We start from the raw sequence: 11,976 nt of genomic DNA on the forward strand, positions 1-11,976 counted from the left end.
AGGGGGTGGAGCTTCACTCTAGACAAGAAAGTCGGTAAAAGAGCTGTCGTTGAACTCCTTATCTGATGAAAAGTGACTTGATTTTAAGGATTTGGTTTAGCCAGATTCAGCCGAATCCTGCTTAAAAAGGCTGAATCTTAGCCGAATCCTGAACCAAATCCTGGATTCGGCACATCCCTAATAAATATCATGCTTTCTAGAAGATATGTACAATTTATTAGGGCATTTTACTTTCCTTGTGTTATTGGCCATTCACTAATATCCTCTTTAACAGTCTCCCCAAGTCCCTGGAGAAACATGAAAAAAATCTGATCTTCCTGACCAACAAGATAGCGGAGTCCCTAGGTGGCAGTGGGTATAGCGTGGAAAGGTTATCCATACCGTATGTGCCCCAAGTTACAGGTAAGCCTAGAAAATTCCATCCCTTGTAAAAAAAAAAAAAAAAAGCTGTGTTGTGTGAGATCCCCTTGTTTCGATCTTATTTACTGAATTATTGACTGGCAGCGGTTTATTGATGACGTCTTCAGTTTCGCCCAAGAGAAGCTTGTCATTCTTACAGCGCTGCGGAATATGTTGGCGCGTTCTAAATAAATGTTAATAATAATAATAAATTATTACATTGAAAGTTGTGCACAAATTTCTTGGGTATATTCGATAAAATATGAAATAATGGCATCTGAGTGGCATCAAAGTCATATTGGCATCAACCATTTCTAATGTTATTAATAGAATTAGAGAAATTGCTAACAACCCAAAAAAAAAAATTGCAATAAAAGGGAAGAGCAAGGGTCCGGTAGAAAAGAAAGAAGAGGGATAGAGTAGTGTAGCAAATGGCTGTAGAGCAGACAAATAAGTTCTGGTTTGCTAGGAGAGATGGGTATCTCGTACTGGTTCTACCCTGATAAAAACTGTACTGCACTGATGAGCCCTAATAAGGGGCAGATGATAGCAATTTTAGACACTGTTATGCTGCTAGGCAGGCTTGGCTTAACAGTTCTTTTTGAAGGCCCAAAGTGACCCTAACTGTTTATGCACTTCTTGCATTCAGTTTAGCCTGACTCGGAGTTGAGCCAAAAGCCTGGTGTTAGCAGTCTGAAAAAGCAAATAAACAGCTAAATGGAATTTTAATGTAAATTGCTAAAGTGCTCAGTGTGGTAGTATATAAGGTTTTACACCAACTGGTTTTGGGGTTTAGCTTTTGCTTCAGCTTTTGAGGGCATTTGATGTAAATGGAATAACTAAACTAAAATGGTTTTCTTTGAAAATTGTACAGAAGAGTTGGTTGGCTCTCTAGACCAGTGATCCCCAACCATTGGCTCTTGGGCCACATGGTGCTTCCAGTGGCATCAAAGCAGGTGCTTATTTTTGCAAGTTTTGGAGACATAAAGACCATGTGTAGGCTGCCAGTCCACATTGGGATACTAAATAGCCAATCACAGCTCTTATTGGTTACCTCCTAGGATTTTTTTTTGTGCTGTCGTTGCTCCCCAACTTTTTTTTTTTTTTATATATTTTAATGTTGCTCACAGCTAAATAAAGGGTTGGGGATCCCTGTTGTAGGCTCATTGGTTATACTGGTTTTCTGTGCAGCTCATAATGTGCAATTACCAAGATAACAATCCATTATCTCTACATTTATTTACTTATTCTCTATTTTTGTTAAATAAAAATGGTTATCAATTGCAATATTATATTTGTGAAGATATACTGCAAGTTGGGGGACAGTTTTTGTTTATTTGTTTGGGGGGGTTTTTTGTTTGTTTTCTGATGACCCTGCTACCATTGTGAACATCTCCCTCCTGGAAAAAAAAGTCTCTCTGTTCTTCCTACCCCAGCCTTGTTTCCATCAGTCAAAAAAAAACGTAAAAGCCGACGTAAGTCCAAAGGTAAAAGTGTAGTGTCCGGCTGTGCCTTCATGTACCCTATGCTAAAAAGTGTCCTAGGCTGGCATAGTATCCCATAATGCATAGCTTTTCCCTTTAAGTGGTACCCCGTGTAGAATTCCTGCTAGAAAAGAATTCTCTGAATGTGTGTCTATGCATTTGTGTAGTGAGATACCCTTGTAATAATACCGTGCTCTGGTAGAGTTGGTGCTTGGACAGTTTTTGGAATTCACTAGAATCTCGTCAGTGTTACATGATAGTATTATATGATAGCTCAATAGGCTGTCAAAGATCCTGCAGTACATAGTGGTACAGAGGTTCTGTTTCCATGTTGTAGCAATAGATATGCAAGTAGATACAGTGTCACCAGCAAAGTGCTAGATGTTCTAGCTCCAAATGGGCATTTGGGTTCCGAATGTGCTACAGAATGAATGTGGTTTCTGTGCTTTCGACAGATGAAGACCGACTCTCTAGAAGAAAGAGCATTGTGGATACCATCTCTATCCAAGTGGATATTCTGAGTGGAACCAACACAGAGGACAAGGTACAGAAGCGCAGACTATTTCTGCTTAGGAACATTATTGTAACACAGTGATCCCCAACCAGTGGCTCAGGGCAACATGTTACTCACCAACCCCTTGTATGTTGCTCTCAGTGCCCCCAAACCAGGGAGTTATTTTTGAATTCCTGACTTGGGGGCAAGTTTTGGTTGAATAAAAACAAGATTTCCTACCAAATAAAGCCCCTGTAAGCTGATAGGGTGCATAGAGGCTGCCTAATAGCCAATCACAGCCCTTATTTGGCACCTCCATGAACTTTTATGGTGCTTGTGTTGCTCCCCAAGTCTTTTTACATTTGACTGTGGCTCACGAGTAAGAAAGGTTGGGGATCCCTGTTGTAACATATATGGTTTGGAGCTGGACTCCTGGGATTATTGGGTCACAATAGAGAATAAAGTCCAACAGAACATTGAAAGGTGTGGACCCCCCCCCCCAAGCATTACACAACCATGGCTGCTTAAACCCTGGGGTGCCTCCCCAGACCGACCCCGTGTCCATGTGAGTCTCAGTAATAGGGTCCCCATGGCTGCCTGGGATGAGCATATAGCATTGGGTACTTTGCACCTACCTGGAGGCCGTATGAGTCTCAGTCATAGGTTCCCCATAGCTGCCTGGGATGAGCATATAACGTTGGGTACTTTGCACTGACCCGGAGGCCATATGAGTCTCGGTCACACTGTGCTCTGTCATTGCAGGTTAACACTGAAGAAATCACATTTGAATCACTGAAAAAAGCAATTGGTAAGAAAAACTGCTTTGTTATAAAATTGCCGACATATTCCATAGCAGTGTACAGCATGTATTCATCACACATTATATACACCTATAGAATGATACAGAAGCTGAACATGGCCCGTTTTAATTTCTTACATTTTTAATTGCCCCGACTGCTTTTCCAGGAATTTTTGCAATTTTCATAATTATTAACTTTGCAATTTATATTATTTTGTTCAGTTTCTGAGCGGTTTTAGTTTTAATTAACTGCCAATATAGTGAATTTTGTAACATCGCCACCTGCTGGTCAGTTCCTGTAACTGTACTGTCAGAGAGCCATTCCTTCAGAAGGTAAACAGATAAGTGTTCTGATGTTGGCACTGCCCCAGAAAAGAGATCAGGAGCCTCAGATGCCCTTTCCCATCTCTTCCCTGAGCAGAGCAACATCAGAAGCCTTCTCTGTTTTCCTGTACAGTTACTGGAACTCACCAGCAGGTGGCGCTGTTGTTACAAAATATATTATATTATATTCTTGGTTGCCAAAAAGTCCTTTCCCATGGAGTCTCTTTCCATCGGGCTACTTGCTAGGGATCAATAAATGGGCGGGGCCAATGTATCACCGCTGTGCATTTATTTTCCTGCTGCACCCAGACAATACGGGAATGGAAGAGCAAGAGAAAGAGAAGCGGCGCCTTGTTATTGAGAAGTTCCAGAAAGCTCCATTTGAAGAAATCGCTGCTCAGTGTGAATCCAAGGTGAGTGTTTTTATTGGGGCGATAATACGTCCCATTTTGCCTTGTTGCTACAGTAATTATGACCCTAGCAACCAGATAGCTGCTTAATTACCAAACTGGAGAGACCAATTGCAAATGGTCTCAGAATAGCGTTGTCTATAATACTACAAGTTAATTTAAAAACCTGCACCCAACCAGTGCATAATCTAATTGTTAAGGGGGTGCTAGTACTAAATCAACTTATAATGTCATTTGTGTCACATGACTTGTGTGTTATGGGCAATAATGTACCTCCTCTTTTAACTTACATAGCAAATAATTGTACCCCCTATTGTAAACTATAAGGATATTAGAAGTTCCAAGGACTTATATAACCATATAAAGGCTGAAGGCTAAAGGTTATAGAACTCCAAGGTGACTTCTAATATCCTAATATTTACAACAGGGGGGGTATGTTACTTATGATTATACATAAGTTTCACTGTGTCATGTGACAGGAAAGCACTGATTATAACTGACATCCCCAAGCACCTTTTATAAGGATATAATTTACTGGATATTTATGGCTCTTGTGTATTATAATGATATTGACATAGTACTTTTCTATAGTCATGGGACTCCCCGTGGCTTCTGATATCTCATAGAAGTGATTGGGGGGAGGTATTCATTTAATGGGGGGCTGCTAGTTGTGTTTCCTCTCCTTCCCTCATATATCCTTTTCCACTAACATTCTGTCTTTGCCTGCAGGCTAATCTGCTTCATGATAAATTAGCACAGATACTGGAGCTGACAATAAGGTAAATCCATGCAAATAAATATTTTCATGATTAAATTACTAATTAGCTATGTTCCATTTGCCAGTTTATCCTGTATATTTTATGGGCCCAGACCTTCATAGATTTTGTGTAAGATCTGCCCATCTCCTTATATACAGCATTCAGGGGCAGTAACTCGGGCATCTCAGGTTTTTGGGTTGGGATAGAAGATTGGAAGAGAACAGGAGCATCGGGGTTCTTTTCATTGACTTGCTCGGGTTGCCACATATCAACCAATTAAGCAGCAGTACAAAGCAGGGCTGACTGCTAGAATCCGATTGGCGGAGGAGCACAGCATTGCTTAGTGGCAGTTGCTGCAAAGTTTGGGAAGGGCTTTGTTAGAGTTCAGTCACCTAAGCTATGTGGCTGGCCCCATTGGCAGCAGCTGGAGAGGCAGCAGGGGGCTCAGCCTGAAGGCCAGTAAGTGCGGGGTTTGGGGGGACAGTGCCTGTTTACCCTTATAGCTCTTCCCATGGAGCACAATGATCAGACTGAGTGGGATTTGGGAGAATATATTGTTGGAACTGTGGTGGATACAAAATTAATTTCACATAATCTTATAAGCTAAGGAGGGGTTAGGTTTTAACTCCAAGGGGGGGCTTGAACCGGAAAAGCATCTCGTCTGTGTTTTCCCACCGGCAATTTACTTTATTGTGGGAAAGCATTTCGGGGGGATTTGTTTTGTGGCCCATATTTAACTGTGGGCAACAATTTTCCAATTTCTCTTTAGAATTGCACCCAAGGCAGTGCCCCCTGTGCCTACCCCCTAATTCCGGCCCTGGAATTTATTTATTTTTTTAAATATTGATCATTTTATTTTTTCTTTCCCCTCTTTCTCTCCAGGCCACCTCCAAGCCCCTCAGGAACCTTAACCATGACTGCTGGGCATGCTCAGTACCAATCTGTTCCTGTGTACGAAATGAAGTTCCCGGACCTTTGCGTGTACTAAATGCGTATGAGCACAATGCTGATAAATAGATCCGTTCTACTCTCTCACTCCATATTCCGCCCCCAGAATGACTGTGATTAGAAATGTGACACCGCCAAATGCACAAATGGGGGAGACAGTTGCATAGTGGCAACGGGTGGACTTTCCCAACCAAATTCATGATACCAAAATTCCATCCTACACCCGTCCGCATATAAATCTCTTCTCCTACCTGAGAATCGGTGATCAGCAAAGATTTAAATGCAACTTTGGAGGAAGCAGACCCCATGCTCCGCCCCCCAACCCCGCCCCCCCAAGTTCTGCTTCCTCTATTGTCACGTCACTGGCCCTTTGTGTGTATATATGTATATATTTGATATTACGTTGCACTTAAAACCCTCAAAATACCATCATTTTTTTACCATGAAAATACAACTTCTTAAAAAAAAGTCACCAAAAACAAACCTGCCAAAAAGGAGTTAAAAACACCTTTTCTTTATTTCTTCTGTTTTGCCAAAATGTTGCTTTATAGAAAGTTTGTCTCATGGTTACATGATTGACGCAGTAACTAACAAGCAGGCGCGATGGTGACTTCTACCACTGCCCAAAATTGCATTTTTACACATATTTTTGTGAAATAGAAAAGGCAATGTAATAACCAGGGCAACATTTGATCCAAATGCTACTCAGTGGGTTCAGTTCAGTGGTCGACTGTTTAAAAGAAACCATTTGATCACTCCTAAACCCCCCAGTCATAGCAGTAACCAATCAGTGACTGTTACTAATTCCCGTTATCCTATTGCCCTTTGTGGCTGCTGTGCCCCATGAAAGGCAAATAATCTCATCCCTTTGCCCCCATTGGTTTTAACCCTAGTTATAATATGTTTTGGTCATTTTATGCTGTTATCATTTTATTTGCACTTTTGCACTAGTAACTGTATAGTCTATCTTCTCTTCCCAAAAACCAATCATTTTGATATTGTAAATAGTTCAGCGCGTTCCAGTCCAGTTTGTTTCAAAAGTTGTGTGATTTCTTATGATCAGTATCCATTGTGTTTCAGCCAAATTTTGACATAGCCACAGAACGTCTTTGCCGGGATATCATCCTCGCATTCTGCTTCTTTGCTGTCCAGAAATGCTGGGAGTTACATGTTCAGTAAGAGGGTCCATGTTGCATATCAAAGTTTTATAAAATAAATATCAATTACCCTCCTAAAAGATAAGGGTAAAAGATCTCATATCCAGTATGTTGGCCCTCAACTGAATCCTGATGATTTTATTGAGTCTGAATGTAGGGTTCTAGATGCTGCAGCTCTTACTGAAACGAAAATGGCTGAAAATGACTATTTCACTACTAGAGTGTCCTTGTTTGAATATCATTATTTGAAGAGAAGTTGGGCAGATTTGAAGTCCAAAGGGCCATCTACTATGCATCCCTCTTCTAAGGGAAGGTGGTCAGATCTGGACTCTAAAGGGCCATCTTCTATACATCCCTCTTCTAAGGAAAGATGATTAGCTCTGAAGACCAATTGGACATCTACTATACATCCCTCTTCTAAGGAAAGATGATTAGCTCTGAAGACCAATTGGACATCTACTATACATCCCTCGTCTAAGGAAGGATGGTTAGATTTGAAGTCCAAAGGGCCATCTGCTATACATCCCTCTTCTAAGGAAAGATGGTTAAATGTGAAGACCAAAGGGACATTTGCTATACACCCCTTTTCTAAGGAAAAATGGTTAGATCTGAATACCAAAGGGCCATCTTCTATACATCCCTCTTCTAAGAAAGGATGGTTAGATCTGAAGACCAGTTAGACATCTACTATACATCCCTCGTCTAAGGAAGGATGGTTAGATCTAAAGTCCAAAGGGCCATCTGCTATACATCCCTCTTCTAAGGGAAAGTGGTTAGATCTGAATACCATAATATGACCATAGCGTGCAGGTCTCTTTTCCAAGGACTAATGGTCAGATGGAAAGACCATAGGTGTATCAGGTTGCAGATCCCAGTTCTAAGAAGAAGCAGTCAGATCTAAAGGCTATATTCATAGAAACCATAAGTATCATCTGTGGAAACTTGTATGCATTTGACTAGAACAAATATGCTATGTATTGACTTGGCTACAGTATCAACAAAACCGAACCACTGTGTTTCATTGAATGTACGTAAAACATAGATAGCAGAACTTCAGGTGATGATCAGCTTGATGGGACTAAGTGAGGAGACTGCAATAATGTTAGTTTACAAGCTTTAGTAGCCTATCTGTGTTGATATTTCTGCTGCTGCAACATATCCGATTATGCTGGTGCAGTTGGTCGTCTTGATGTGTTTGTTTTTCTGTGCAATTCTGAGTGCTTTTACGTCTTTTGCCCCTACTTGGGAGTGGTGATCCTAAACCTCCGCGGGTCACCAGTGCATGGTTTCTGAGTTACCCATAATGCTGTTCGTGCCCGGTGGTTACGACTCATTTTGTTAAAAGTAGTGGGGAACCAAACCACTCCCTCTGTGGCATTGCATTTGTGTCTAGCCAATAAATACTGTGCTTGATAATAAGTACTCTGTCTATAGGGTAGTAAGTACTCCGTCTATAGGGTAGTAAGTACTCCGTCTATAGGGTAGTAAGTACTCCGTCTATAGTGTAATAAGTGCTCTGTCTATAGGGTAATAAGTACTCAGTCCGTAGTATTAATGTGCAATATATTTACACTCGTCTGCTATCCCGCAATGCAAAAAGTGTTCATGCGTTTCGCTTTATATTCTCGCAGCCTGCGTCAGATTCGTTATTTTATACACTCGAAAGTATAGCTCTAAAGAAATAGATTTCAATTATCTCGACGTCTTCGTAAGTCAGAAAGGTTCAAATCTTATCCTAAAAATATATTTTGTATAAGAAAATATAGAAATCCGCCAGAGTATGGTTCTTCGCTATTAAAAGACTTAAGTTTAGTCTATTTTAAAACCAAAATAAAGTATCTATAGCTTCGCCGCGACTGAAAAACGTTGTTTCTGAAATATTTTTGAAAAGGGTTATGAAACGATATGTGCAATGCAATTAATGTACAGGAACGGCAGGGGTTTGTTTACAAAAGCTACTGACCATTCGATCCTTTGGTTTTAAGGTTTAAGGCAGTAAGTGTATAATTTTTTGTTGTTGTTTTTTATCATTTAGAACCTGATATAAATGTTTAGACTTTTGTTTTTAAAGTTTCTTTGAAGAGTTTCATTTAAACGAATAGGTTTTATTTACAAATTAAATTCCTAAAAAAAATACTTTGCCCAATATTGGCTGAAAGTTGCTGCTTTTTCGCGTGGAGGTTTTATTTGTGTGCCAGTTTGTATGTGTTAAATCTGTGTCGGCAGTATCCATGTATGTACGGGTTCCCTGCACAATGTACAATAAAACAATGGCTCAAACTCGCTAACTTGTCCGTTGCTCATTTTGGAAGGAACATTTAAAGGGGAGCTGTCGCCCAAAGAAATAATTCTAAATTCCTTTCTATTGTGTTTGTCAAGTAAAAAAAAACTTCTCTTTCACTATATAAATAATATAAATCTTATTTCCTTCAGTCGTGGAGTTCATAATCACAGCAAGCAGGAGTGTGCCATTTTGTGGGCACTGTTTTTAAAACAAGCTTTATATCACCCCAAAGTCTTGTGTATGTGCCACGATGGGGGACCTGATGCCCACGGACTGTTAGATGGTGAGAAGGGAGGGCGGAGTGCTGAATGGAAAGTTAAAGGGGACCTGTCACCTTAAGAAATAATTCCAGATTGTTTTCTATTGTGTTCTTCAAGCAAAATAAACTTCATTTACACTATATAAATTATTTTAATCTTACTTTCTTCAGCCTTGGAATTCACAATTGCAACAAGCAGGCAGGCGCCATTTTGTGGACACTGTTATTAAGGCAAACTTTGCATTCTGCTAAAATGTTGTTTCTGTGCCAGTATGGGGGGACCTGAAACCCATATCCATGCACTGGTTACACAATTTAATTGTGAGGAGGGAGGGGGAATGTGAGGAGGGCAGCAACATCTAAGAAGTTCTGAATTGAAAGTGAAAGTAACTCTCTGTCCCGCCTCTATGCCTAAGGCATGGAGGCGGGGCAAGCAATATATGATTAACATCTGGGATTTTTAAATGCTTTTGTAATGGGTTTGGGTTTCCTTTTTAATTTGAAATGGGCTTTTATTATACGTTTTTTTTATGCCTGGGTGACAGTCGTGCCTGCCTTTTTTTCCTGAGGCATGGGGGCGGGGCAAGCAATATATGACTGACAGCTGGGATTTTTAAATAGCTTTATAATGGGTATGGATGTTTCTCCACAATGTACTTGCCTAAAGAGTCACTATAACTTATATATTATTTGATATAATAAAAATATTACAATGTGAAACTTTGATTTTCTAACAGAGCAGTGGAACAGGGATGAAAAAATTCTATTTGCACATATATAGTCATTCTCTACATTTTAATACGTTGTCGAGCCGGTACCAGATTTGCTCCTGGGAGGAGTACAGGTTGGTCGGACGATACGCCTGCTCTGCAGTAGTGCCACAAATGCTCAGTTGGATTGAGATGAGGGTATTGACTGGGACATAAAGTACATTTGCCTTTTTTGTTCTTGATTCACTCCTACATTACTTGTGCCCAAGTCTCAGTGCCCAGACTAAAGCAGCATCTCCTGCATTGTATTTTGTATTTTGCACCATCCATTCTTCCTTCTGTTTTAGCAGAATGCCCAGACCCCACTGATGACAACCAGTCCAACGGCGCCGTCCCATCACCACCGTGTCTCTGTAGGTACGGGCCAACCAAATAAAGAACACTGTATAACATTGGCCCTTATGGGAAGGTGCCGCAAAAGAAGCCAATTTTCAAAAATCGTAATAGCTAACTGCAGTATGGAAACTGGGGGCCAAATGAGACCAAGGTTGAGTTTCTTTGTCCAAAGTTGGAAGCAATATGTAGAGCAAATCTAACCTGAAACCACCAAAGGTGGCCATACATGGGCCGATTCTAGCTGCCACTATCGGTCCCTTAGATTGATTCGACAGCTTATCGGCCGGATCTCAATCGGGCAGGTTTGAAATTTAGTCAGATCGGGGACGTTGATGCGGTCCCCGAACCTACAGACGCCTATACCCATTGTTCTAATTTGATAGTTTGGCCCCAGGGCCAAACGACCGAATTAGCCCAATATTGGATATCGGAAGAAGATCCGGTTGCTTGGCGACTTGCGTGTATGGCATCTTTACACAGAATTCCAAAAATGTCAACTGTACACATTCTCTGTCTAGAGGGGTTTTGCTAATTGTTATTACAGCAATTAAAAAAAAGTAATTATTTATGTTAGACTTTTTGAAAATAATGTTTTGTAAGGGTGAATTGCTCCTTTAATGCCGACTTTCCATTCCTCTGAAGGCGTGTTGCTTCCTCTGTAACATTATTAAGAAAATAAACCCAGAATACCAGAGCTGCCAAGTTAAAATGATATAGTGGAAGCCTAGTGCTAAGGGTATCTACGTAGCCCTCAGGTTCTCTGAGATGAAAGGAGCCAAAGGTGAGTGATGTGGGAATCGCCCACTACATCTTTAATGATGACAGTTTCCATGGACACAGAAGAATAGAGGAATATGGATTGAGAAACTGTTAAAAACAAAAAATAGGAAACACCGTCAAACTATTGTTACTTCTAAGTGCAAAAATAAGTCAGGATTATAGAAAAGACTTTTCTACATGTTAAATAGCCGAAACGAAGTGTAGAAAAGTTCCGGCAAGACTCGTATGGAAATGACTGGAAGAGCCTACATTATGGGTATCTCACCGCTCTCAAGCTGTAGAATTTCTCTTTGTTCTTCATCACCGCTTAGCTGGGAGGTAGTGTGGTACAATTGGAAGACTATGGTAGTAGAAGACTATGGTTGTCTTCTAATGAACTGATGAATTCAGATTTCTCAATTGAATTTACAGTGAGCAGCCGTCCTTTATATCTTTACAAAATTTCTTAACAACCCCCCTAGAAATTATAAACTCCAGAACCTGGTTCTATTAGTCGTAGCCAGACTGTGGCAGAAAGCAGAGACCCAGATGTTTCAGCAGTAGTTAAGGAATGTATTTAATAAATGGACTATCCACCCTGAACCTGCACCAAAATACTTTTATAAAAAACTTTGTATCTAGAACAGCGGTTCTCAACCTGTGGGTCGGGACCCCTGTGGGGGTTGAACCACCCTTTCACAGGGGTCGCCTAAGACCATCGGAAAACACATATTTCTGATGGTCTTAGGAATAATTTCATGGTTGGGGGTCCCCACAACATTAGGAAGGTTGAGAA

The 11,976-nt window shown here is 40.6% G+C and overlaps 1 protein-coding gene across 1 annotated transcript in view; it reads left to right on the plus strand.

Moving 5' to 3' along the window:
* The window catches only part of efr3a (EFR3 homolog A), a 96,870-nt gene extending 87,815 nt beyond the window's left edge, over positions 1–9,055 (plus strand). The window contains exons 18-23 of the mRNA XM_031903528.1: positions 275–402; positions 2,339–2,427; positions 3,139–3,184; positions 3,809–3,912; positions 4,639–4,688; positions 5,550–9,055. Coding sequence (XP_031759388.1) covers positions 275–402; positions 2,339–2,427; positions 3,139–3,184; positions 3,809–3,912; positions 4,639–4,688; positions 5,550–5,655 — 523 coding nt within the window. The 3' untranslated portion in view covers positions 5,656–9,055. The remainder of the gene's footprint in view (positions 1–274; positions 403–2,338; positions 2,428–3,138; positions 3,185–3,808; positions 3,913–4,638; positions 4,689–5,549) is intronic.
* Positions 9,056–11,976: the final 2,921 nt, after the last annotated feature.

This window comes from Xenopus tropicalis, chromosome 6 (assembly GCF_000004195.4).
Source record: "Xenopus tropicalis strain Nigerian chromosome 6, UCB_Xtro_10.0, whole genome shotgun sequence".
NCBI classification, from domain to species: Eukaryota; Metazoa; Chordata; class Amphibia; order Anura; family Pipidae; genus Xenopus; species Xenopus tropicalis.